General features: G+C 44.1%; 1 protein-coding gene across 3 annotated transcripts in view; it reads right to left on the bottom strand.

Moving 5' to 3' along the window:
* Positions 1-5,254: 5,254 nt before the first annotated feature.
* Positions 5,255-27,921, bottom strand: part of STAT3 (signal transducer and activator of transcription 3) — a 149,734-nt gene continuing 127,067 nt past the window's right edge. For 2 of the 3 annotated variants that reach the window (XM_075350005.1, XM_075350007.1), the window contains exons 10-24: positions 24,277-24,369; positions 24,053-24,112; positions 22,996-23,025; positions 20,483-20,576; positions 18,816-18,863; positions 17,320-17,403; positions 14,026-14,124; positions 11,199-11,334; positions 11,067-11,119; positions 10,877-10,971; positions 9,454-9,593; positions 9,159-9,374; positions 8,932-8,974; positions 6,713-6,816; positions 5,255-6,048 (exon numbers count right to left, since the gene is read on the bottom strand). In XM_075350005.1, the coding sequence (XP_075206120.1) occupies positions 5,993-6,048; positions 6,713-6,816; positions 8,932-8,974; positions 9,159-9,374; positions 9,454-9,593; positions 10,877-10,971; positions 11,067-11,119; positions 11,199-11,334; positions 14,026-14,124; positions 17,320-17,403; positions 18,816-18,863; positions 20,483-20,576; positions 22,996-23,025; positions 24,053-24,112; positions 24,277-24,369 (1,351 nt within the window). In that variant the 3' untranslated portion in view covers positions 5,255-5,992. The remainder of the gene's footprint in view (positions 6,049-6,712; positions 6,817-8,931; positions 8,975-9,158; positions 9,375-9,453; positions 9,594-10,876; positions 10,972-11,066; positions 11,120-11,198; positions 11,335-14,025; positions 14,125-17,319; positions 17,404-18,815; positions 18,864-20,482; positions 20,577-22,995; positions 23,026-24,052; positions 24,113-24,276; positions 24,370-27,921) is intronic. The other variant, XM_075350008.1, reaches the window with a different exon arrangement.

Below are 27,921 nucleotides of genomic sequence, written 5' to 3'. Positions count from 1 at the left end.
TGCTGCTGACTAATCTGTGGAGCTGTGCTGTGCATGTCTGCCTCCTTCGCACAAAGCAAAAAAAAAACAACTGAGGAGCCCGTGGGAGCACGGGGGGTGTATAGGCAGAAGGGGAGGGGCTTTACACTTTTAGTGTAATACTTTGTGCGGCCTCCGGAGGCATAGCCTATACACCCCAATTGTCTGGGTCTCCCAATGGAGCGACAAAGAAAGACCCGTCCTTCTTTGGAACCACAAACAGGTTGGAGTAAAAACCGTGACCCTGTTGCTGAAGAGGAACAGGGATCACCACTCCGTCTGCCTTCAGAGTGCCCACCGCCTGCAGAAGAGCATCGGCTCTTTCGGGGGGCGGAGATGTTCTGAAGAATCGAGTCAGAGGACGAGAGCTGAACTCTATCCTGTAACCGTGAGACAGAATGTCTCTCACCCATCGGTCTTTTACCTGTGGCAGCCAGGTGTCGCAGAAGAGGGAGAGCCTGCCACCGACCGAGGATGCGGTGTGAGGCTGCCGTATGTCATGAGGAAGCCGCCTTGGTAGCGGCACCTCCGGCGGTTCCCGTAGCCACAAGGCCCTGCGTAATGCCACCGAATTGTCGGCTGCAACCGCCGTACTGCTCGCAGAGTCCAGGATAGCATTAATAGCGTAGGACGCAAATGCCGACGTTTGAGAGGTTATGGAAGCCACTAGCGGCGCAGACGTACGTGTGAGTGCGTCAATTTGGGCTTGACCCGCTGAGATAGCTTGGAGTGCCCATACTGCTGCGAATGCTGGAGCGAAAGACGCGCCGATAGCCTCATAGATGGATCTGAACCAGAGCTCCATCTGTCTGGCAGTGGCATCCTTGAGTGAGGCCCCATCTTAAACTGCAACTATGGATCTAGCCGCCAGTCTGGAGATTGGAGGATCCACCTTGGGACCCTGAGTCCAGCCCTTGACCACGTCAGGGGGGAAGGGATAACCTGTATCCTTAAGGCGCTTGGAAAAAACGCTTATCTGGACAAACTCGGTGTTTCTGGACTGCCTCTCTGAAGTCGGAGTGATCCAGAAACATACTCGCTGTACGCTTGGGGAACCTGAAACGGAACTTCTCCTGCTGAGAAGGTGACTCCTCTGCTGGTGGAGCTGAGGGAGAAATATCCAGCATCATATTTATGGACGCAATAAGATCATTCACTATGGCGTCCCCATCAGGGGTATCAAGGTTGAGAGCGACCTCAGGATCAGAATCCTGATCAGCTACCTCCGCTTCATCATACAGAGAGTCATCTCTCTGAGACCCTGAACAATGTGATGAGGTCGAGGGGATTTCCAAGCGAGCTCGCTTAGGCGGTCTGGGACTGCGGTCCGTGTCAGAGACCTCACCCTGGGATCTATGAGACACCCCGGGGGAACATTGTTGTTCCAACTGAGGGGAACTAGGGGGCAGTGATTCCACAGTGCCCATGGTTTGAGATACCGGTCTGGACTGCAAAGCTTCTAGTATTTTAGCCATAGTCTCAGAAAGTCTGTCAGTAAAAACTGCAAACTCCGTCCCTGTCACCTGGACAGTGTTAGCTGGTTGTTCCCCCTGGGCCCCCCTTAGCAGAGGCTCCGGCTGAGTAAGTGCCACAGGGGCCCACAATGAGGGTCAGTGGAACCTGCCGGTAGCGAGGTTGTACATGCGGCGCAGGCAGCATAGTAAGCCTGTGTTCTGGCACCCTTGTCCTTTGAGCAACACAACAGGGTATATAACCAGGAATCAACTGTGCACCATACAGTGTAAAGTATAGCCTGCAAACATATAAACTATAATCACACTTCTACACAAGTGGGGTCAGCACCTCAGGTGCTGCTTACCGCCCGCTTAAAGCGGTTGTGTGGCCACCAGCATCCCTGCCTGGGTCCCCCAGAGTTTGTCTCCCCTCTGCAGCGTCCTAGGAGCTGACAGGAATGGCTGCCGGCGTCCTGAGGAGAGGAGGGAGCCGTGGGCGTGACCCAGAAAGTGCGGGAGCTGGTGCCTCACTGTGCACAGTGAGGGGGGTGGAGTATGCAAAGCATGCTCCAGCCCTCAGTGCTGCCGTGCTGTACAGCGTCCCGCCCTTCCCCTGACTGGCAGGGCTGAGGGCGGGAAGAAACGGAGACTAGGCCCAAAAGCCGGGGACTCGAGTTATAAGCGCGGCCGCCGTATAAGCGCGGCCGGCGCAGAGTCCCCGGCGCACTAACAGTCCCAGCCGCGCCTCAGTAAAAACAATGGCAGCGGCGGTTAGCGCGGTAGTCCCCATACACAAACACACTCAGCGACGCTGCAGTGTATAATGGCACAAACGCGGTCAGCGCCGCGGTCCCCGGTGCACTAGCACACCCAGCAATGCTGGAGTGTTGCTGTGCGCGGTCCCCACGGGGACACAGAGTACCTTAAAGTAGCAGGGCCATGTCCCTGAACGATACCCGGCTCCTATCCAGCAGGCTCCTCAGGAGTTGTGGATGAAGCACGGTCTCAGTGCCTGGAGACCGATGGGATCCCACTTCACCCAGAGCCCTAAGGGGGATGGGGAAGGAAAACAGCATGTGGGCTCCAGCCTCCGTACCCGCAATGGATACCTCAACCTTAACAACACCGCCGACAAGAGTGGGGTGAGAAGGGAGCATGCTGGGGGCCCTATATGGGCCCACTTTTCTTCCATCCGACATAGTCAGCAGCTGCTGCTGACTAATCTGTGGAGCTGTGCGTGCATGTCTGCCTCCTTCGCACAAAGCATAAAAACTGAGGAGCCCGTGGGAGCACGGGGGGTGTATAGGCAGAAGGGGAGGGGCTTTACACTTTTAGTGTAATACTTTGTGCGGCCTCCGGAGGCATAGCCTATACACCCAATTGTCTGGGTCTCCCAATGGAGCGACAAAGAAAAGCAGTTTTATCTAAAACACTTCAAAAGGCAAGAACACATTTTCATATGGAGAAAAAAAAACAAAAACCTAAAAAAGGTTTAATCTCCAGAAGAGATGAGCATTCTTAAAGGCCACTTCACACATAACGAGATCGTTAATGACATCGTTGCTACGTCACAGTTTCTGTGAGGAAACAACTTCACCAGCGATCCCGTTATGTTTGACACGTACCAACGATCCGCCCCCTGCTGTCAGATCGTTGGTCGTTGCTGAATGTCCTGGGCCATTTCTTGGCTCGTTGGAGTCCTGCTGAACAGGATGGATCTGTATGTTTGACACCTACCAACGATCTCGTTAACGACCTAGATGAGAACTTAAAGTGTGACACGTAGGCGTGTAGTTGCGTCACCTTTTCCGCGCCCCCTCTGCACCGATTGGATGGCGCTGAAAACAGTAAGTAAACAATCGGGAAGGAAGGAGGGATGAATCCGGGTGCAGATGCAGCTTCGATCCGAAAAGCAAGCAAGCAACTGGGAACAAAGTAGAAATGAATCCAGGTGGAGTCGCAGATTCTATCCTCAAAGCAAGGCTCAAAAAGGGAAAAAGGATGAAGCGATACAAAGTTGGCACCTAATCAGAACGCAGTATTGGCCACCAATCGGAGCGAAGGGTTGTGGAAAAGGTGACGCATATGCACGCCTACGTGGCTTACAGCGTCAAACACTACGCCCCTATTCGAGGTCGGAATCGTTACATAGCTGCTGTGTGACAGGGACCCAACAACCAACGAGATCGTTATACAGGTCGCTGCATCGTTACTAATGTCGTTGGGAAAATGACTGTGTGACATCTCACCAACGATTTACCAACGAACCGGAAACTGACGTAGTAACGATCTCGTTAACTATCTCATTATGTATGACTGGACCTTAAGATCTGGTCACAGCAAGAGGCGTAAACTTCAGGAGCTGGTCACAGCATGAATATTCGATTGTTTAAAAAAAAAAAAAAACCTTAGATAAATACATACGTACATACATACATTTTTTTGCTCTAAATGTTAATCCAGTTGATTGACACTTGGGATCAGGAAACTTGCTCTTTAGGACGGACTGTATCATATATTATGGTTATAACAATAACCCTTTTTTCAGTCCCATTCTTCTGTGTGTTTTTTTTTTTCAATCTAAGGGTACCTTCACACTTTAGCGATGCAGCAGCGATCCGACCAGCGATCTGACCTGGTCAAGATCGCTGCTGCATCGCTACATGGTCGCTGGTGAGCTGTCAAACAGGCAGATCTCACCAGTGACCAGCCCTCAGCCAGCAGCGACGTGCAAGCGACGCTGCGCTTGCACGGAGTCGGCGTCTGGAAGCTGCGGACACTGGTAACTAAGGTAAACATCGGGTATGGTTACCCGATGTTTACCTTAGTTACCAGCTCACACCGCTTAACTTAGCGTGTCCAGGGAGCAGGAGCCGGCACTGGCAGCGTGAGAGCTGCGGAGCCTGGTAACGAAGGTAATTATCGGGTAACCACCTTGGTTACCCGATGTTTACCTTGGTTACAGCTTACCGCAGGCTGTCAGACGCCGGCTCCTGCTCCCTGCACATTCAGGATTGTTGCTCTCTCGCTGTCACACACAGCGATGTGTGCTTATCAGCGGGAGAGCAACAATAAAAAAAACGAACCAGCACTGTGTGTTACGAGCAGCGATCTCACAGCAGGGGCCAGATCGCTGCTCAGTGTCACACACAGCGAGATCGCTAATGAGGTCACAAAAAACGTGACTCAGCAGCGATCTCAGTAGCGATCTCGCTGTGTGTGAAGTACCCCTTACTGTGTAAGAGAATCCACTACAAAGTGGTGTAAATTGGTAATAGCTAGATAGCAAGTCCAGTAGAAAAGAGGATATAGGCTTTTGTGACACCATATAAATTGTATTCATGGGTGTAAGTGTGTGATATTTCTCACTGAAACACACTTTTTGTAAGGCCAAATCCCCTTACCTTAGCAATGTACATGCCTCTGCACGAGAATAATATTTACGGAATCCTGTGACCTAAACATCTCGTGTATTGGGGCGTACCAAATCTCCTCAAACAGATAATATTTGGTTTACGATTCTACTATTTTTGAAGATAAGCCTCAACCAGAGGTGGTTGGTAGCTGCTTTCGCGCCTATCCCCATTTAAACTTCATGAATGTTTGGCTGAGCATGCATTTGTGCGTCGGGAAAGATGGTTGTTGGTTGTTAAGCTGACAACTATCTAAGGTATTTGGGTATTTTAAGCCCAGAACCATTAATTACACCCATAAAATACATAAGTCATAAGACATTCTCTTTTCAACATTTTTAAAAATGTAAAAATTGACAAATGTTACTCAATACATGCGTACAAAGTTTATTTAACATGACCATAAAAAGTTATTTAAAAAAAAAAAAAAAAAAAGGGGAGGGATTGCACATTTACTATTTCATAAATATATCTGGATTAAAAGGAATATACAGTAATTGTATGTAGATAGTGTGTATGTGAAACTACAGGAATATGTCCTTTAGGAATACTTACAGGTTAAGGGAAGTCTCTTTCTAAAACAGTAACAGGATAAATTAATTAAAAACTATTACCCACGTCCTCCACTCTCTCCTTACTAATGGCCATTGAGATTAATATACACAAATGTGTGGAGAAATCACTTGGAAACGGAAAGTGAATTACTGCAGTCGTTCTGGATAAAGAGTAGGACATGGGGGGGGGGGATCTCTGAGCAGGTTGAACATCTTTGGTTGGTTTGTATAGGTCAGTTTTAGATTGAGCTCTGGACATTGCGAATTCCTATTGACCAAAACATTGCCAAAATGTTCTCCTTCTCTATCTTCTGTAACAGTTCCTTTGGCAAAAAGACAGGTACATAGAGGGAGAAAGACTAAATTAAGCTGATCGACAGTTCATTGCTTAATAGTTACTGCACCGACATCTATCTGGAGCATATAAAACAGACTCCATTACTGATCAGGAGAGCAGTACTTGCAAAAAATCCAAAAGAAAGTCAGCACAGAAAGTGTATACACCCAGAAAGAAGCTCTGTATTATACAGCTCAGGTGGGGACAGAGACTGAATCACATTGGGGAAGATGCACATTCAGATGCCAGCTCCATGTCGAATGTTACGCTCTCTGTGGATAGAAAGAGAAGTGTCAATCATCTCCTAGTCATTTGTATCTAACCACTACAACTTCTCCCCTGGTCGAAAACAATTCAATGGGAACTGTACTTTCGTCAAACCTAGGATCAATATTATAGCACAACATGAGAAACTCTGTAATATGTATAATAGAATATGGTTTCCTTCATAACTTATGAGCCACTCCTCCTGCCCCCCATCATCCAGTCTGAAAAATAGTTCAAATCTGTATTGCTCAAACCCGATAAGATTGCTGACACACCGATGTCACGTTACACCCTCCTATTAAACTTTTATGTATAGGGGAGGAGTAATAAACAGCGAGAGAACAAGCAGGAAATAAAATAGAAAAAGGGTGATGAGCTTTCTAACAAGTCTTTAACCTTTCCCTGGAACTGGATTCACATCTACACTGCTCAATAGTGCTGTAAAATGTGCTAAGGAATGAAGAGTAGGAACCCACATCTGTATCCTCTTCTATTAATGGGAGAGATCACAGCAGCTAGTCTCGGTCCACCATCTTAAGGCAAGATCTTGTAAAGGGGAAAATTGGTGAAAATGCAGAATACAAGTTGTATAATGGCCAAAGTACAGTTACCCTTTCAGAAACTGATACATATGAACAATACTGCTATCTTTCCTGTAATGTTACCTACCAAATGGATTTCCTGTGCCGCCGTCCGCTCCTTCTGGAAACTGCATCAATGTATCCAAGGTGCGAGGAGACATGGGCAGGTCTATAGTGTTACTACAGGATGTCCTAAAAATGCAGATTATAAAGAAATTACATTATCACATTCCCGATTACTGTATAGACAGATGACCACATCTAAAAATAGGAGTAGCTTTATTCTCTTCTGTCCTGTCAATCACTGCCAATCAGCCAACAAGGTACATTATCCAATATAAAAAGGACATACACCTCTCACTCTGCTTAAACTGGCCATACAAATTACAAAAATCTGCCAACGATCTAGTATGTATGTGGGCAGCCTATATGACTGAGTTAGCATATTGCAACATTTTGTTGCAATAAAAATACAGTACCTTGAAAAGGTATTCATACCCTATAAACTTTTCCACATTTTTTTACATTACACCCACAACCTTAAATGTATTTTATTGGGATTTTATGTGATATAGCAACAGAGTAGCAAGTATTTGTGAAGTCTGCTCCTCTCTTATCTCCTCTTCCCACAATTGCATACAAGATTTCTCCCGTGCCTCCCCCATACTCTGGAACGCTCTACCCCAGCATAGACTCTCGCCTACCGTGGAAAACGTCAAGAGGAATCTGAAGACCCACCACTTCCAAAAAGGTTACAACCTACAATAACCCTCAGACCAGTACACCACTGCACAACCAGCTCTGTCTTCACCTACTGTACCCTCACCCATCCCCTGTAGACTGTGATCCCTCGTGAGCAAGGTCTTCTCTTCTCCTGTACCAGTCTGTTTTATATTGTTAATGATTGTTGTACTTGTTTTTATGTACACCCTTTTCACTTGTAAAGCGCCATGGAATAAATGGTTCTATAATAATAATAATAAGTGTACATGGTTTTCTAAATATTTAAAAAATCTACATCTAAAAATAGTGTACATTTGTATTCAGCACCCGTGACAATATTTTAGAGCACCAGCTGTCGCTACAATTACTGCTTCAAGTCTTTTAGGGTATGCCTCTATTTTGTCCATTCTTTGTAAAATAACTGTAGGTCAGTGAGATTGGATGGAGAGCGTCTGAACAGGAATTTTCAGGTCTTGCCACAGATTCACAATGGGATTTAGGTCTGAACTTTGTCTAGGCCATTCAAACACGTGAATATGCTTTGGTATATACCATCCATTGTGGCGCTAGTAGTAGTCATTGCATAATCTAATTAGTTTTCCTATAGGACTGCCCTGTATTAATTTATCTACATTCATTAATTCTGACCAGCTTCCCGTTCCCTGCTGAAGAAAAGAATCCCCACAGCATGATGCTGCCACTACATCTGACAGTGTGGATGGTGTTTGCAGCGTGATGTGCAGTGTAGTTTTCCGCCACACAGTGTTTTGCCTTTAGTCCCAAAAATTTCTACTTTGGTCTCATATGACCAGAACACCTTCTTCCATGTGCTGTGGTTATCACCCCATATTATAAAGTGACCTTAGGTGGTTTGGCATTTTTAATGAATTTGGTCAGGTTAAACCTGTAAATCTAATACATAAATTTTATAAAGCTTTTTATAATGAAGCCAATTTCCTGGGCTTTATCTAAGAAACAGATTTGGACAGCTATTAAAAAGCCTGGAATGGCTGCCACTGGGAAGAGAAGCTTTCATTAAAGGGGTAGTCCGGGGAGATTAAGAATTCTTCTAATGTCCCTGCCCTCAAAGTATTACGATGAGATGCCCAGTGCAGTGCTATAACCTTAAAATATCTGTAATTTAGTGTGACCTGGCAGCTGCTCCACCCTTCCCTATGAGACATTACATCACACATCAGGGGTCCTGCTCCATGCTGTTAGTAATAGCTACTTCTGCTTGAGAACAGAGGGCATGGTACCACAACTCCCTGTTCACAGACGGAAGCAGATATCAGGGGGCTGACTATTACTAACAGCATGGAGCAGGCCCCCTGATATGTGATGTAATGTTGCACAGGGGAGGGGGAGCAGTGAGAGCAGCTGCTGATTCACACTGAATTACAGGTATTGTGAGGATATAGGACTGCATTGAACATCTCATTGTAATAGTTTATGAGGTCAGGGACATAATAAAAATTCTTCTAATCACCCTGGAGTATCCCTTTAAACTGCATAGTCAATAAACATAAGATTTATATTTAGTATGTTAAATGGAACAATCACAATATAACAATCAATACTTACGGGGTAACACAAATAAATTTTGTCTTCAGATATGGGGCGGTGCCTGGGCATAAAAAAAGAAATAGATGGCAGCTGTAATTATAAATCTCGCTTCTAATAATTTATGTAAATACACAAACATGACAGAAACAAATCAATACAAATGATATTAAATGGTTCTACTACTATGATGGCTGTAGATCCACTCATACAGATAAAAAGTCTGTCCTACACAGAAAAAGTACCACTACCTGGGTCACTGGGCTCGGGATGCTCCTGGCTCTCCGGGCGGCAGTACTTGCTAAAGGCTTCTTCCTTGGGAATATCAGGGTACAGATAAACAAGAGGGGACACCAAGATATTGGTGGCATCCATGATTTTGTATCCCATGATGATTTCAGCAAATGACATGCTGTTGAGTTGTTGCTTAGTATATGGTTCTACAGACTGAATCTGTGTCTTTCCTAAAAAGGAAATATAATAGAAAATAGAGCTATAGAAAGAAAACAAAAACATGAATCTTGGAGTTGTAGGTCTATATACCATTGATGTCTTTCTCCACCCAGGTGAACGTTATTCCACCCTCTTTGCTGCTCTCACTAAATCTCAGCAGGAATGTCCCAGGGGGTTTGGTGCTCAGAATTGCTCGTTCACGTTCTTTACTGATAAAGCCCATGATATACCTACAGAAAATAAATGTTGATGCTGATGATATACAGATCACGTACAGTTTATAAATCTTGACTTTGAGGGCCTTTTTTCCTCCCATTTAGCCTCTTTGCATTCCAGTGGTTATACCTTTAGGTTGATGTAGCTGTAGGAGTTTGTTTCTTTTTTTTAAGTTGTAGTTGAAGTGAACCTGTCAGGTCCAATATGCACCCAGAACCACGAGCAGCTCCGTTTACTTCCGGTCATGAGCAGTAGACCTCTCGGAAGCTGGGATGCATACAACTGGCTCCATGGTGCGCATTATCGGAAGTGCCAGGACTTCTGATCATGCGCGCTGACCCTAAACCTAGCGTCTGAGGTGCTGACAACAGACAGGTTAGCGCATCTATTCCGTTGACGCTGGGCATTGAATAGCATGTTAGCATGCCCCTGCAGGGGGGCTAAAAGGGTGGACTAGTTGGGGGGAAATAACGCCCTTGCGACTAGTCCCTGCACTCATTGGCATATCATAAAGGATTTTAGAAATACATTTTCTAAAGATCTGTTTATGTATGCTACTAGATACAAGGACTGTTAGGCAGGGATTAGAAATTAGAAATTTGCGTGGTTCTGGGTGCATCTTGGACCTGACAGGTTCCCTTAAATTAAAATATGAAACTTATTTAAATTAAATTTTTATTCTACGAAAAATGCTATTCTATCTTTACAAACCTGTCTATATTATTGGTGATGTGAGAATTAAAAGGTGTTGTACACCACTATAAAAATTAATGTTAATGGGTCTAAGGCAGTGGAAATCGCCCTCCCCCAAACTTATTTTCATCTCTTGGACTGGGGCTGCTCCTCTGCACTTATGGTACTTTATGTGACCACTGCAGCCAGACAGCTGGCTGAATGGAGTGCGGAAGAGAGGAGAGTATTTTTTTTTCCCCACCGCCCTTGACCACTTAAGATTATCTTTTATAGAAGTGGACAACTGCTTTCAATTACAAATATAATTTTTTTAAAATCTTTTTTTTTTTTACTCAATTTTAATCTCAAAAGGTAGACTTTATAAAAACAGATACACAGCCATCTGTTCTAATCTCAGTATTTGCTAACAAAGGCAGTATGAACAGCCAACCATTGGATCTTTCAATGGATTGTGGTTTTTCAAATGCAATATCCATGAAACCTATACATATATTTTATGGTAATGCTCACGTCTACGGATTTATATACATATGAAAGGACAGCAATCATTTTTGTCCTTGATTTCCATATTCATACAACAAACTCAATGTAGCCGTGAACTTACCCTTCATTCCAAAGTGCAAGAATATACTTCTTTACAAGGTCAATGATATTATCCAGCCATACCCAGAATGAGAAGCCTTTACCGGCCATATTTTCCTATGTGGATTTAATGATAAAAAAAAAAGAACATGTAAGATGATAGTATTCATAAAATGATCCATTTATATGTGAACCGTAAGTAAACAAATTACTTTGCAGAACTTTGCCCAGGTGATTTGGCAGCCCGAATAGTTAACTCCGGGACCTAAAGGAGGAGAAGGGACACACGTAAAACAAGTGGCTGATTTGGACAACGCTTAACACTTGATTTTCGGAGCACGTACCAAGAAGTTTTTCAGCCAATGTGGTTAGCTGCTCAATGCTGAGACCTCTTTTAGTGGTGGAAGAGAACTGCCAGCTTAGCACTTCTGCCACCTGATCCCAGGTACCAATGGGAGGTTTAGTGAAAAAATTAACATTCTAAGGGTAAAAGAAAATGCATACATTTATTAATCCTGACGTAAAAGCAGTAAGAGACAAATTTGCTTTGATCTATAAATGCTAAGTTTCCATCTGCAGATATAGAAAAGAAATAGAAAATGTAATATCAGGAAGATAACAAGGTTCATTATATGATATCGTGTGTATTCCTTTGCACTCAAACACTAAAGCTGGTGTCACACTAAACGACAGCGACAACGACGTCGCTGTTACGTCACCATTTTCGGTGACGTAACAGCGACCTTGTAAGTCGCTGTTATGATCGCTGCTTAGCTGTCAAACACAGCAGAAGCAGCGATCATAAGGTCGCTGTGCTACATGTTCAGAGAGCAGGGAGCCGCGCTTAGCGCTGGCTCCTTGCTCTCCTGCAGCACACATCGGGTTAATTAACCCGATGTGTGCTGCAGCTACATGTCACAGTGCAGAGAGCAGGGAGCCGCGCGCACTGCTTAGCGCTGGCTCCTTGCTCTCCTTGCTACAGTATGCATCGGGTTAATTACCCGATGCATACTGCAGCCACATGTCACAGTGCAGGAGCCGGCGCTGGCAGCAAGAGCGGAGGCTGGTAACCAGCGTAAACATCGGGTAACCAGGGAAAGGTCTTCCCTTGGTTACCCGATGTTTACGCTGGTTACAGCTTACCGCAGCTGCCAGTGCCGGCTCCTGATCGCTTCATTTCGTCGCTCTCTCGCAGTCACACACAGCGATGTGTGTGTCACAGCGGGAGAGTGACGACCAAAAAATGAAGCTGGACATTCAGCAACGACCGGCGACCTCACAGCAGGGGCCAGGTCGTTGCTGGATGTCACACACAGCGACAGCGACGGGACGTCGCTGCAACGTCACAGAAAATGGTGACGTAGCAGCGACGTCGTTGTCGTCGTCGTTATGTGTGACACCAGCTTTAATGAAGCAGCTATCGCCAAGCCTTTTGTTCTAGCAGAAACTTCCAGCACAATCTGATGTACCCAACCCTTGTGTGTGGGGCCTTAAGATCTACATTACCTCGCTTAGAGGGAACCTGTCAAAGGATTAATGCGGCCCAAACCACAGGCAGCCACGAATCAGAGCCAGATGTAATTTTGTCTTAAACACACTGGTATTTCAGCGAAAATATAGATAGAGACCAGATTGGCCCCCAGGCAGCTTTTCACAGTGTCACATTAGTTGATAGATTTCTCCAATAGGGAGACACCTGTCAATCACTTGGAACGGTGCTGGGACAAACTGGCTGGAGGTGGTGCCATACTAGTCTTGTCTAAATATTGTTCCTAGTCGGAACTTCTAACTATACGGTCTCTGGTACACCAGAGCGTTTCAGAGAGAAATGTACTTGGTTGTATGTGATTTGGGCATCATGAATCAACTGCCAAGTTCTCTTTGAACTCAAGTTAGCACTACCAATTTTGTCTGTGCAGAAGGAAAGTCCCATTCTATTTAATAAAGCTGTATCTAATTTAACATTAATTAAATAAGATATATCAACTTGATATTAGGAATTGAGCAAAGGATTTTCAGGACCCTGGTCCAGAGACATCGCTGGTAGTCCATGGCTGCAAGACCAAATCTCTACTAGCTGTGGCCTCCTCTTTAGTTAGTAGCTCAGGCGACGTCACTACGTTACGCCAAGCCTTCTAATCAGAAGAGGCATTAGGGATGCTGGAAGATAGGCGGAGTTTTGCTGGGCTCTGATCCGTCAGCCTTGGACTAGTGACATGGGTGCAGTACCAAGATCTTGCAAGAAATTTTGCCCAACTCAACTTAATGTGTTTGATGGTGTTGACTGCACCCCTCTACCAAGTGGAAGGGTAATGAAATATGGGACAGAACATAGATTACACAAAAAACATGGAAGGAACTTTTCAGTCCATACTAAAGCAACCTATATTGAAGTGGTTGCCTTGGCATATACATAGGATAGCTTAAGATTATTAGATTGTTGTTCAGATATTGTAAGCAAAATACGGATACTCTAATATATTATTACCACTTAAATCAGAGGTGGGAAACCTTTTTCCTGCCGGGGGCCATTTGGAAATTTATGCCAACCTTCAGGGGCATACACCTCACAGGGAGGGCCTGGGGAGGGCACCTCACAGGGAGGGCTTGGGGCATACACATCAGTAAGGGGTGGGGGGACACAGCACTAGCAGCGGCATGGACAGCACTTAGTGGGAACGGACAACAGTGGGGGGGATACACAGCACAGGGGGGAGGAGTCAAAGAAACCGTCTGGGAGGCATGTACAGCAGGGAGGCCAGTAAAGCTGCTTCTTCTCTTCTTCTGTGGGATGGGAGCGCATCTTGTGCTTACCCCGCCCATAAAGTAAAGCCTGAGCACGCTGACGCAGGACAGTGCGAGGACCTAATGGTATGTGCAAGCAGCGTCCTCGCATCACACAATGGGATATAAAGGGACGGCAGCCAGCAAGACTGCGGCTGCCGCCCGAGCACTGCGTTGCCCGGAATCGTGCCAGGGGGCCACGGAGAAAATCATGGTCCGCAAATGGCCCCACCCCTGATTTAAATGTTGAAGACAACTAATAAAGACTGGCTGAAAAGTTCCTTATGTGGATTGTATTAAAGCAGATGACATGCATTGCATAGACCCAACAGAGGAAAAATTAATCATGCATTTACTTTTTGGACAGAGCTTATAAATTGTTGTTACCTTTGGGTTGTTGGTGAGCATGTTGTACCACAGGATGGATGCCCAGGCATTAGGCATTTGACATATGTTTGATATCACTACAACAGGCAGTGAGTGGGTCTGCATATAGAAGAGACAAGCTGTTCAATGTCATTATTACATCACATTGTCCTTTTCACTTTTTCTGTAAATTGACCTGATCTAGTGATCATAGTGACTGATTAGAAGAAGATAAAGGGTTCCATAAGAACACAAAAGAGAACTAGGTAGCATGACAACATGGAGTGTTCACACTTTACTGTACACTACGACAGGTCTGAGTGGGTATCATGCAACAAATGCTAGAAATTGTAAGTATGTGTTCATTCCTTGCTTGTACACAATGAGTAACTGTAGTAGTTTCCACTTCATTCACTATTAGCAGGTAAATTACAAATTGTGAGAAGTTCACAGATGACTTAAGGTACATTACACTGGCTGATAATCCTTCAAGTTCTAACGTTACACACTTATTGTGGACAATGGGTCGTTTAATGTGAATTGTTTGAGTAGTTGAACGACGTGTCCAAAAACAACATGTTTGAATTATGCAACCTAAAGGATTGTTCTCTTGTTCGACGATCAGACCTACAACGAGGAGGAATGGAACCTCAAATCCTACATAGGTATGGCTTCCAGTGATTATGCTCCAAGGCGATTCAGTAGGCGTTGAAGCATTAATACATTTCTATTCGTGTCACATTGTTCAGAGTTGTTATTGCAAATGTCAATGTTCATATAAATCTGGGAAACTTCTTATTAAACATTTTATAACTAATTTAATTACATTTTCTTTGTACAGTATCACTATTGTTTGTACAATACTTTATGTATTCATCTGTTAGAAATAAATACATCACTTTTGTGATTTCAAAGCTGGACACAAACACTCTTCACATCTGTGTGAACACGGAGCACAATGTTCATTACTACAATGTAACGATCGCTATTCAATCATTTCATTCACGATTCTCGTCCTATATAAACACTTGTCTGACATAGTTTATCAATAAAATGATTATCTGCTTGTGTAAACAAATGCTTAGAATTCCTTCCGATAGCAATAATATGGTTACATTTTCATATCAATAATACAGACCATATTCCTACACAGCCAATGATTCTAATGGCAATTTATTTTTTGTTAGTTGTGATGTAAACTCGTGAGAATGAAGTCCAAAACTAAAGAGGTCAATAGAAATAGTAACATTTCCAGAATTAAAGTAAAAAGGTCTCATTCGCTAATAGACAAACAGGCTATAATGAGCATTCATTCTCCATCATAAATCATTTCTGGTATGATGGGCTCATCGACTAGTTCTCTTCGGGATAATCGACAAGTGCTGATAGACTATATAAAAATGAATTTTTGGTCATTTATTGGCCCGTTCTAATAAAAATCGTTCTGTCCCAATACAGCAGCATTTCGTCAGCGGGACAACCCCCATTTACATGCAGCAAAGTGCTGCTGACAACGATAAAAAAATTAATCAGCACAAACTATCCATTCACCTAATGAACAAGATATTTGTTTGGGCAACAGATAATTCACGGCATTCATGACACAATTATACACAGATTATCAGCCAGTGTAAAATGGTCTTAAATCTTCTTTGTTCAGGAGCACATCTCTCCTCTGCCTCCCGGCTTCCTACTTGCTGGTGGTGTGCTATGCTCCTGATAACTGACAGTTGAGCTAGGCGCATGGTCGAGTTGCTGGCATGAATTATGCACTTTCATGCTGCAAACAGATGCAAACTTTGCCACTGCAGCATCTGAGACATGCAGTGACATTGAAGCTGGCCAAATCCATTGATCAGGTCAGTTTCAACGAGTGCTGCGCTCCTTGCTAAAGGTACGGTCACGCTAAGCGACGCTCCAGCGATCCCACCAGCGACCTGACCTGGATCGCTGGAGCGTCGCTACATGGTCGCTGGTGAGCTGTCAAACAGGCAGATCTCACCAGCGACCAGTGACCAGCCCCCAGCCAGCAGCGACGCGTGGAAGCGATGCTGCGCTTGGTAACTAAAGGTAAATAACAGGTAACCAAGGAAAGCCTTTGCTGGTTACCAGATATTTACCCTGGTTACCAGCACACACCGCTTAGCGCTGGCTCCCTGCACTCCTAGCCAGAGTACACATTGGGTTAATAAGCAAACAGCTGTGCTTATTTACCCGATGTGTAGTCTATCTACTCGTGCAGGGAGCAGGGAGCCGGCACTGACAGCCTGAGAGTGGCGGACGCTAGTAACTAAGGTAAATATCGGGTAAACAGCGAAGCACTTCGCGGTTACCCGATTGTTTACCGTGGTTACCAGCGTCCGCAGAAGCCGGCTCCCTGCACATTCAGTTGTTGCATTTTGCTGTCACACACAGATGTGTGCTTCACAGCGGGAGAGCAACAACTAAAAAACGGTCCAGGACATTCAGCAACAATCAGCGACCTCACAGCAGGGGCCAGGTTGTCGCTGGATGTCACACACAGATGTCACAAAAATCGTGCCTCAGCAGCGATGTTGCTAGCGATGTTGCTTAGTGAGACGTGGCCTTAAGACACTAGCCAAAACTGATAGATTGCAGGGTAGACCGTAATCTAGGCAACAAGCAGCAAATTATAGAATCACATCCAACAATCCATCAGTTTCTGAGAATGGAGACGATTTCTAATAAGAGATAAAATGCAGAGGTGCCCATTTTTACAAGCAGTTTGCAATTTTACCCATTTAATAAGAGAGTCCCTTTAAGCCACTTCCAGATATGTCTGGCAGCAGCTTATCTTCCTAGAGAACAAAGTATCAGGTATGTTTAATTTTCCTTCAAGATTGGTAAATTTGTTGTTCAAGTAAGGAATGTGCAAGTACACAACTTGAAAATCAAAAAGGATTGAAATAAAGTATATTAAAAAGTTGTATAATGTTACAGAAAAAAAATAGACTTTAGTTACATAACAGGAAAACTCCCCAGAAAAACTAAGTAAATGGATGTGATCTGCACATTTGTGACCAAAGCTTCAACACTATGGACTAAACAGAAACCAGTGGCACACTGCGGTGCTCCGTCAGTAGACCGGTGCGCTGGATGGCATTGGTGCAGGTCGCCTTGTGTTACCACTTCTACAGTCACGCCATTGTAACCGCATGCACCTTGTCACCAGCTCACATGCACAATCAGGAAATAAGACCTTCCTGAAATCACAAGTGCAACCATAAGCTGCTCCGTGTGATCAGATTAAGAGGAACTAGTTGCTTCACACACCAACGCTGCAGATTTACTTACCTCAAGATCGATTTTCAAGCCTTGGTGATAAACTTCCGTTTCAAAAGTGATTAAGTGTAGTTCTTCAGTGACAATAAGTGATGCCTAGAATTAAGTCATTTCATTATTACATGTCAGTGCTCTTTCATAGCACACTTACAGTCTGTATTATAATTCAGAGCTGCATTCACAACTCTGCTGTGTTCAGAGCTGAAATCTTCCAGCAGTTCTCACTGGCTCAATGTCATTGTAGATCTTGTGCTTGCAATTGGCATGCAGGAAAATGCTATCTTTAGAGCTGGACTATATACAGCTGTCTACTACGGTATGTATTGTACAAGTAGAGCAATAGACGTTCAGCTTCATACTAATTACATACAGATTACAGTGGAACCTCGGTTTACGAGTAACTTTGTGTGCGAGTATCTCGCTATACGAGCAAAGCTTGCTGTAAATTTGTACCTCAGTTAACAAGCAATCTTTGCTTTACGAGCAAATACTCACCGCACACACTTCCTTATTTTCACTGCACTCTGACCCGCTCTTGCAGTCCCACAAACAGACACAAACACACACACATTATGCTCACCTTACCTTCCGTTCCCTCCGCAGCCTCCTGGTTCTTGTAGTCCACAGGGTACAGTATTGTATATCGGGTAACCATCGCGACCGATGGAGGAACTTCTGCTGTCAGCCGCTACTCAAAGGCAGCTGACCAACCAGAGGCAAGCGGCTCATGCCTATGACGTCAGAGTGCTGGACAATCAGAGGCAAGCTGCTCCTGCGTATGATGACAGCGGACGCTCCTGCATCATCGCGATAGTTACCGCATACATATACCTGCGGACTACAAGAACCAGGAAGCCAGTGAGGGAACGGAGGGTAAGGTGACCATAATATGTGTGTATTTGTTTGTGCGTGTGTGGAATGGCAAAATAGGGGACATTGCACAAGTTGTGGAACGAATTGTCTGAGCTTCCATTATTTCCTATGGGAAATTTTGCTTTGCTAGACGGGTAATGGATTGTTCTCGTAAACCAATCTTACACTGTATATCTATTTATATGATGATAAATGGTATTTATAGTCAAAACGTGGTTTAAATATCAGCCCTATGTAAAGCAACATAGTACAGCTACATGTTGTCAATATCCCTAGTAGCCAAACAAAAAAAGAATCAGCGGAAAGAGCCCTCCCCATAGCTATAACACGTGACATACATGTATTTTTTTTTTTTTCACAAAAAGGCGTTAGATATGCCTAATACAAAAATGCATAAGACAATTCTAATCTCCTTCCACAGGCTGCAGTGTCTGTCTTTAGGGTATGGACACCCATCTATTATGCCATATTGACACTTCTTTCCAACAAAAATATCAAGTAGTAATGGTAATTTGTCTACAAAGAGCATGACACTCTAGAGATTTACAGGGATTGTTCGGAAATCAAGACGTCACATCCAAGTGCTTACAATGCTCTCACATACAGCATGGAAATATGGAGACATGCCTACTTACATCACAGTTAGCTCGTCCACCATTGCCACATCGCTGCTCTCTCAAAGTCTAAAACAAACAAGGATACAGTAAGACAAGATCTAAATTTAACAGAGCATGTCTTTTCATCTTAAAAACTCAGCTATGTGTAGCTATATCAAAAGTACAGTAATTTCTGCTACACTAGGTAGAATTAGGCTTTCAGTCAAAGGGGCGGCGCCGGCGCAGCTTCAGTCACTGCTCACTATACAGAGAGTAGTAGATGTAATCACCGCCCCTGTCACTAGAGCTGACAATCAGTCAGTGTTGGCAGCGTTGTTACAGCAGTCGCTCACTATGCACAGAGCAATGACTGAATCAGGACTGGTGCCGCCCCTATGACTGGAATACAGAGGCTTCCGGGAGTAATGAAGTTCATTTCCTCCCGAGTGGGGTCCTCAGTGAAGTTGCCGGGCAGCTTTCTAATGCTATAAACCTGCATATTAATAGAGGGTTTTTTTAACCCCCTTCAATGTGATGGGGTGTAACCAACTGCAGAAATTGCGTGCTGCACATTTTGCTGTGGATATCCAACACTTAGCTTAAATTAAAAATACGTTCTGCAATACTTCTCTATCCACACTAAGAGTATGCACTGCCTGATACTTCCCCTTTTGTGCTTCTCTGAGCTGTGCAGCCTGAATGGTATCAGCGCAGCCTTTGCATTTTGACTAGTTGGCTTATTTGAGGTCTGGCATACTGGATAGGACTATTTACACCACTGACATTAGCAGAAGACAAAGTATACAAGAAATTTGCTGTATAACATTTGGTATTCTATAACCAATAACATTTAAAAAGCTGTAAAAATAATTTCTAAAACCCAGTAGTAATGCTAATATAGAGGAGTATTGGCCACTGCATTAAAAGAAATTTACTTTTCATTTTACTCACTTATGTAGCGCTATTAATTCCACAGCGCTTACATACATCATCATTATCACTGTCTCCACTGGGGTTCACAATTACATACATTTGAATCTACTTTGATTCAGTCATGTGTCACTTACTGGGCTGCTTATTGTAGTTTTGACAAAATCACTGTTTTATTAGCAAGAGCTCATCATTATTGGACTAGCAAGTTTCTAGGTAGTCTTCCATAATCATGAGCTTTGTATAACTCCCCCCACTCAGATTATCAGTTTTCTGTGTATACTTTACACATAGGGAGAAAGATGCCAATCACTGGTGTGGGCGAGGTAATACAGAGCCCAGCATTCAGAATTGGTAGTTCTGCAGCAGATAAAACAGTGATTTTATCAAAATGACAGCAAGCAGCCCAGTAAAAAACATCTCTGATAACAGGATTGCTGTCCCTATAACATGCTGCTCTCAGATGGGGTAGCAACAACATGCTGACAGATTCCCTCTAAAGGGGTAATCCAGTGCAACTCACTTTTGCTTTAGAGGTGAATGGTGTAGATTCCCACATCATTGAGATCAGCAGGTATCATGCACATGTTCCATTTTAATCACCATGACACATGCATGGTTCCTCCTAAACATACACCTTTCTTGGCTGTTTTGTGGGGTTGTAAAGTAATCAGCAATGGCCACTTGTGTAACACAAGTGAACAATAATGTTTGTCAGATTAGATTTTACCTTAAACAAGAGTGAACCTTTAATCACCTAAACACTGACAACTTACCAAGTGTTTGAATTCAGCAGATAGGCTGCCATTGTTTGACTCCTCCATGTTCATGACCTTTGTGTTTGTACCAAGGATATTGAACTTGCGAGAACTAAGATAAAGTAAAAAGTTCATTTAGAGTTATAATTTGATTGAAACTGTAAGTTTACATTTTTCTATGTGAAAAGGGGACTAGGTGTATTGCCATAACAAGAATAGATTTCAACAATGACTGGACGCCTCAAAATAAATCTAAGAGGTAATCATATAAGTTAATCTAATATATACAGTGGAACCTTGGCTTACAAGAACAATCCGTTCTGGGAGTGTGCTTGTAAACCAAGTTACTCGTCTAGCAAAGCAAGATTTCCCATAGGAAATAATGCAAGCTCAGGCAATTCGTTCCACAACTTGTTCAATGTCCCATCCTGGTCCCCTAATGTGCCATTCCACACATGCACAAACACACACAAACACACATATTATGCTCACCTTACCTTCCATTGCCGGCTTCCCAGTTCTTGTAGTTTACCGGTACAGGATGTGTATCGGGTAATCATCGCAACTGATGCCGGAGCTTCCGCTGCCAGAGGGCTGACGCCAAAGGCAGGAGCCGCTTGCCTCTGAATGGCCCGCGTGCTGCCTTTGAGTAGCAGCTGACAGCGGAAGTTCCTCCATTGTCACGATGGTTACCCGATACACATCCTGTACCGGCAAACTACAAGAACCATGAGGCCGGCGATGGAACGGAAGGTAAGGTGAGCATAATATGTGTGTGTGCTTGTGCGGACTGCAAGAGCAGGTTAGAGCGCGGTGAATGTATGGAACTGGAAGTGTGTGCGGTGAGTATTTGCTCGTACAGCAAAGCTTGCTCGTAAACTGAGTTACAAATTTACAGCAAGCTTTGCTCGTATAGCGAAATACTCGCACACCAAGTTACTTGTAAACCACTGTATATGGGTAAGTGTGACAATCATCTTAGGAAATAAATAAACGGAATAACCTCAAATTCCAATTAAAATGACTATCTTTATTGATATATATTAAAAATGAAAAAAAAAAACCCGTGATATTGCACACGTAGGGTCACATGAGAGGAGGAGCTGAAATGTATGGGGTCCCTACAACTCCCTAGGGGGACCTTGCTCCTACCTGCCAACGGAGGGTTTGACACCGTAACTGTTTTGGGCGCCCCCGTTCCACGTCGGCTGTCCCTCACTATGCCCTAACTAATTAGTGAATTAAATATTAATTAATTACACTCTTGGTGGCCACACACTAGTAATCATGCATACAAGATATTAGTAATTTTCAATATATGTCAGACTACAAAATGCTTCCAAAAAATTGAAAAAAAAAAAAAGATAATAATTTTCTATATGTATCAGACTACAAATTGCTTCCAAGAAATTGAAAACAACTATACAGGACGAAAAAGAGGGGAATCACAACTGAACACAATGTGCGCCGTTCCATCAGTTGGTAACTTTACTCCCTCCCTTGTCCTGATATATTGTGGCCATCATGCATGGAAAAACTCATCACAAACATGGCGCACAGCCATGGATTACCTCCCCATCCACATCTTATATTCATGATCCTTCAGCCTCCTGATGATCCTTGTATCTTGGAAGGGGAAACGCGTCGAGGCGATATGGAGCATGTAATTAAAGGGAAGTAACCATTATTTCTTTCCCCTGGATGTATCTTGTTCACCTTTATATGCTTGGCTTATTAAATGTTTGTCCTTGGACACTGCACTGTTTGCATACACTTTGCCTAGATTGGGGCTGTGCAGTGTCTATTGAGAGAATATATTCATGTTTGTGATGAGTTTTTCCATGCATGATGGCCACAATATATCAGGACAAGGGAGGGAGTAAAGTTACCAACTGATGGAACGGCGCACATTGTGTTCAGTTGTGATTCCCCTCTTTTTCGTCCTGTATAGTTGTTTTCAATTTCTTGGAAGCAATTTGTAGTCTGATACATATAGAAAATTATTATCTTTTTTTTTTTTTCAATTTTTTGGAAGCATTTTGTAGTCTGACATATATTGAAAATTACCAATATCTTGTATGCATGATTACTAGTGTGTGGCCACCAAGAGTGTAATTAATTAATATTTAATTCACTAATTAGTTAGGGCATAGTGAGGGACAGCCGACGTGGAACGGGGGCGCCCAAAACAGTTACGGTGTCAAACCCTCCGTTGGCAGGTAGGAGCAAGGTCCCCCTAGGGAGTTGTAGGGATCCCATACATTTCAGCTCCTCCTCTCATGTGACCCTACGTGTGCAATATCACGGGGTGTTTTTTTCATTTTTAATATATATCAATAAAGATAGTCATTTTAATTGGAATTTGAGGTTATTCCGTTAATTTATTGAACTCAATCCGACCACACTGAAATTGTTTTTAATCATCTTAGGAAACAAAGATCAGACATAGTTGCACTGACAAATCTGAAAACAAAAGATTTACTTAACTTATGGCATTTTTTGTATGCAGTACATGAAAACAAGCTTCTTACCCTCTAAGTGCGGCAACATCCCCAGAATCCCTAGAAGATAAAATATAGGCAAAATTCAAAAGGCCTGAATAGCAATTCTTAGTACAGAGCCATATCATCAGGATCCTTGGAATCCAATGAGGGCAGTATCTGCATTTGTACAACTGCCCCAAGCTTACATAGGTCTCTACAAAGTACACCAGTGATCCACCATATTCCAGTTTTGCTGACATATCAAGTTGGCCTTCAAGGAGTATGCACATGTTTAAACAGAATATAAACTGCACAGGCTTATGCTAAATTACACCCTCAGTTATAGAAAACGTCTAATAAGTCATTGGAATGGGGAGGGGGGGGAGGGGATAATCTGAGTTCCAAGGTCTCCAACTATGGCTAGAGGAAAAAGAAAAAAAAAAAAAAGAGCTGTGCCTTATCTGCTTCTGTTTGGGAGAGGTGAAGACACGTCATGGGCTCATATGGGTCATTTTCACAACTCCTGAAACAGATCACAAAATATAGATAATACCCTTCTTTCTAGATATTGGTGCACCCCCAGTGGGGAGGTCTTCTAAACATATGATTAAAACATGTCAGGTTTTCATTAAAGGTTTGTCCACTACTAGGACAACCCCTTATGATTATTATTTTACCTGGGGGAAATATGTAATGACTATACTCACCTCCTGTACTGGCGCCCTTCCAGAGGTGCCGGGGCTCAAATGGGGGTGTGACGTCCCACAAGCCCCGCATCCAATAAACACCGGCTTTCTTCTCCCCACCTTAGGACCAAGCAAGCAATCAACAGGAAGTAAGCGCAGCCGCTGCGCTCACTTCCTGTTCATTACCTCGTTTGGTCCGAATACGGGGAGAACGAAGCTGCTGGTGATTGAACGAGGGGCTTGCGTGAAGTCCCAACCCCACGTGAGCCCAGACACCGCTGGAAGGGGGCCAGTACAGCAAGCGAGTATAGTCATTATTATTTTACCTGGGGGAAATGTGGAATCAGATGCGGTTGTCCTAGTAGTGGACAGACCCTTTAATTTGAGGGTCATTAAAGTTTAATAAAATATTGACTTACTTATCGATACAGACTTTAATCTTCAGCTGGTAGTTAAGTTCAGGAAACTTGACAAGAAGCCTGTGAATAGAAGCATTGCACAAGGTGAGCTGACCTGCACAACATCCAGACTACAGAGAAAATATAGGACTAAGCCTAGAATATACGTCTTACATTAGGCACAGAGTATGCAATATTTTATGTTGGTGTATAATGGCCTGGTTGACATTCTTCATCTACATTACCTGACTTTGGTAGTGAACTGCACTCCTGTTTTGATCACCAGGGGCCGGTCGGGGTGCATTGGCATGCACGGCTGTCTCTCCACTACAAAAGCACTGGGGATGGAAAAAGAATATTATAACCAAAAGCAATTAAGCAAAAACTGTCTAAATAACGCAGCCAGTCACATGCACATCATAAGAAAAAAATATATTAGCATCCTTAAAAGGTAACTTGACAGTTGATACATGCTCCTAGAGCCAGGAGTAGTGCGTATTACACTGTGGCTGTATGATTTCAGCCACATATGTTTAACTATGAAATGCTGCCGCGTTCAGAGAAAAACATTGCTTAATAGCCATTGGGGACCAAATATAATACAGCCACTGGTATGGTATATATGATGAAAGACCAAAATACAGCAAAATACCTAAAATTTAACTTTTATTAGTTCCTCTAAAATAGGGAAAGGATCACCTTCCCTCTAATTAAAATGTAGCCAGCCGCAGAGCTTAACGTGCCGATATATCCTCAAATCAAAGCCAGGGGACTAACGCACCCTGCCGCATGACATTACACCAAAACAAGTGGTGCTAGCAGGTGTCAAAACTAACTGAGGGGCACAAGCTGGTTCACTCATGAAAACACTGCTCACTCATCCCAGTGAGAGACATACAAGAACTGGAGCCATCCAGGGCTATTCATAAAATATCCAAACTTTATTGCATATAAAGATAAAAATAGGTTTCACTTGTTACAATTTATATAAGGTGCTATTAAAGGACAAAGGTGAAAAACCACATAAGTATAGGAAGCGAGGGTGAAAACCACCCTAATAATGAGAAGTGAAATTAGTAGGGACTGAAGAAAGTAAACATATTCATCAGTGGCCGGCAAGCATGGTACCCCTGTCTTTACGCAGATTATGAACAATGTATAGCCAAGTTGGCATCAAACCATTACAGCAGGGCAGAGGCACCAAATTACAGCCAGTCACATCAGGAAAAAGTAAAGTAACAGTCCCAAAACTTACACATAGTGATGAGGGTGGTCACCAAAGCATCCCACACCAGAAAAACGGAGCCTTCCTACGCGCGTTTCGCAACACGGGTTGTGTCTGGCTTCATCAGGGAAGGTATGGAGAAAATGCCGTTTGAGGACCTTAAATAAGAGGTCACATGACCTAATTCGTCTGACCAGGACCTAGGAAAATGTGTCCCAGCCAATCGGATCCCTGCTAGCGCGCGTGCGCACCGCGCGTCAGGCGTCACACGCCCCGCAGCCGTCCAATGAGGAGGGAGGCCCGGAGCCCAGCAACTCTGGACTCCAAAGTCACCCCCACCCACTGTAGTGACGGCCAGGGGGCGGGCAAGACAAGCGAGCGGCGCGCCAGCGTCACGGGGATCAGAGGGCGGGACACAGCTCCCAGCCAGAGACCGTCTCTCAGCCAATCGGGTTGCTATGACGGCGCACAGGCATCGCACGGCGAGAATCCACAACCAGTCCCCGGCAATCCAGTGAGGAGGGACGCAGCGAGCCCCCGGGCCCAAGGGCCCACAGCATCCCCCCGCACACAGTAAGGACGCCGGGGAACTGGTGGGGACAGGTCGCCGCGCGGTGGCGGCGCGCACAGCAACCAGAGGGCGGGACGGGCAAATGGCTGAGAAAGTATAAATGTGCCAATGGCAATAAATAAGTATCCCATAAAATTGCTAAGTTGGCATGGATAACATAACATTAACAAGCAAGTATACACAAGACATTAAAAGGGATAAAAGGACAAGAGAAGGAGATATTTGTGAAAAAATCTTCTCAAAGTGGCAATATGTCCATGTCACAGGAGGGCCATGATGGAACAATTTTCAATACAGATGTTAGGTCCAAGTCCAGTAGGTAAACCACAGTAGATATTTGATATCAAAAGGTCCTATAGAGGCAAGGGAATAATTTAGAAAACTGGAAATATGAGATGGGGACAGTAGAAACCAATTAAAAACAAATTAAAAGAAAAAAACTTTCTCCCTAATATTAAAAAGAAGGAAAGAACGGTGCAGTATATAGAATCTCACAATGAGATCTCACAAAAAAGGGGCAAAATTTAGTGCCTCATTTAGGCCCTTCGGTGTTACTGTGTCCAAAATGGTGATCCATTTTAGTTCACGTTGGGCCAACAATTTTTTAGCATTCCCCCCTCTTATCCCACAGTGAATCACATCAATTCCCCTGACCATAAAGGATCTGGGGTTGCATCCATGGACCAATTTGAAGTGGCGCGGGATAGTTTTTAAATCTGCCACATTGGTCACTGTGACTGCCGCCCGAATGTCCCTCACATGCTCCCTTACCCTTACTCTTAATTCCCTCGACGTCATACCGATATAGATTTTATTACACTCACATGTTGCGTGGTAGATGACATTGACAGTCGTACAGGAAATGTGTTCTCTTATTGAGAAGGTTTTCATTCCATCACTAGCATGGAAAGAGGAGCAGCGAGAGACATTCGGGCAGGAGACACAGCGGCCACAAGGAAAACATCCTTTAATAGGTCCAGAAGAGCCAAAAGGACTACTGGTCACAGGTGGTATGTAATGGCTTCTGACCAAGTAGTCCTTGAGGTTTCTACATCGCCTAGCGGTCATCAATGGTACAGGGGGTAGATGTGACCTCAAAGTGGGGTCCGATTGAAGGATCGGCCAAAATTTAGATAAGATATCCCTCATCTCCTGCCAATTGGCATTAAATGTAGAGATAAATCTTACATTTTCCACAGGCTTGGCTTCACCTCTCCTCCCATGTAACAAATCCTGCCTAGACACCGATCTTGCTCTCTGGTAAGCCTGCTTCAAAATGCGATTACCATAACCTCTGTTTTTAAACCTTATCCTCAAATCATCTGCCTGATGTTTAAAAGTACTGTCCTGAGAGCAGAGTCGTCTCACCCTGAGATATTGACCAACTGGGATGGCACGTACAGTGGAGTTGGTATGGGCAGAGGTGGCATGGAGTAGGGCGTTTACAGACGTTGGTTTTCTGTACACATCCGTCTGCAAAGCACCGAACTCATCTGCAGTAATCTTGATATCTAGAAACTCAACTCCACTGTCGCTAAAGCTATATGTTAATTTGATGTTATAATCATTTGTATTGAGCTGGTCCATGAAAAGCCTGAGTTGAGAGATGGTACCCTGCCAGATGATCAGTAGATCATCAATGTACCTCACCCACATAGACACCAAGGGGGCGGCCCATGCACCTCCGTCAACAAACAGACCCCTCTCCCAAAAACCGAGAAAGAGGTTTGCGTACGAAGGTGCACAGGCCGCGCCCATAGCGGTCCCCCGCCTCTGCAGATAGAATCTATCCTTAAAGACGAAGAAATTGTGGGTGAGTACATAGTCAAGAAGTTCAAGGACCAGCTCACAAATTCGCCCATCCCAATTGCTCATGCTCAGAAAGAAACGAGCTGCTCTCAGGCCATCGTCATGGCTGATGCATGTATATAAAGACTCTACATCAGCCACAACCAAGAGGGTCCCCGGGTCCACATGAACCCCATCAAGTCTGTTGAGCACCTCGGTCGTGTCCCTAACGTAGGATGGAAGGGTCTCCACCAAGGGTTTTAAATAATAGTCAATGAATTGACAGATGGGGCTGCATAACCCCTC

The sequence above is a fragment of the Anomaloglossus baeobatrachus genome, chromosome 5 (genome assembly GCF_048569485.1).
Source record: "Anomaloglossus baeobatrachus isolate aAnoBae1 chromosome 5, aAnoBae1.hap1, whole genome shotgun sequence".
NCBI lineage: Eukaryota > Metazoa > Chordata > Amphibia > Anura > Aromobatidae > Anomaloglossus > Anomaloglossus baeobatrachus.
The sequence above is the reverse complement of the archived record's forward strand: the minus strand, read 5'-3'. Positions and strand labels throughout refer to the sequence as shown.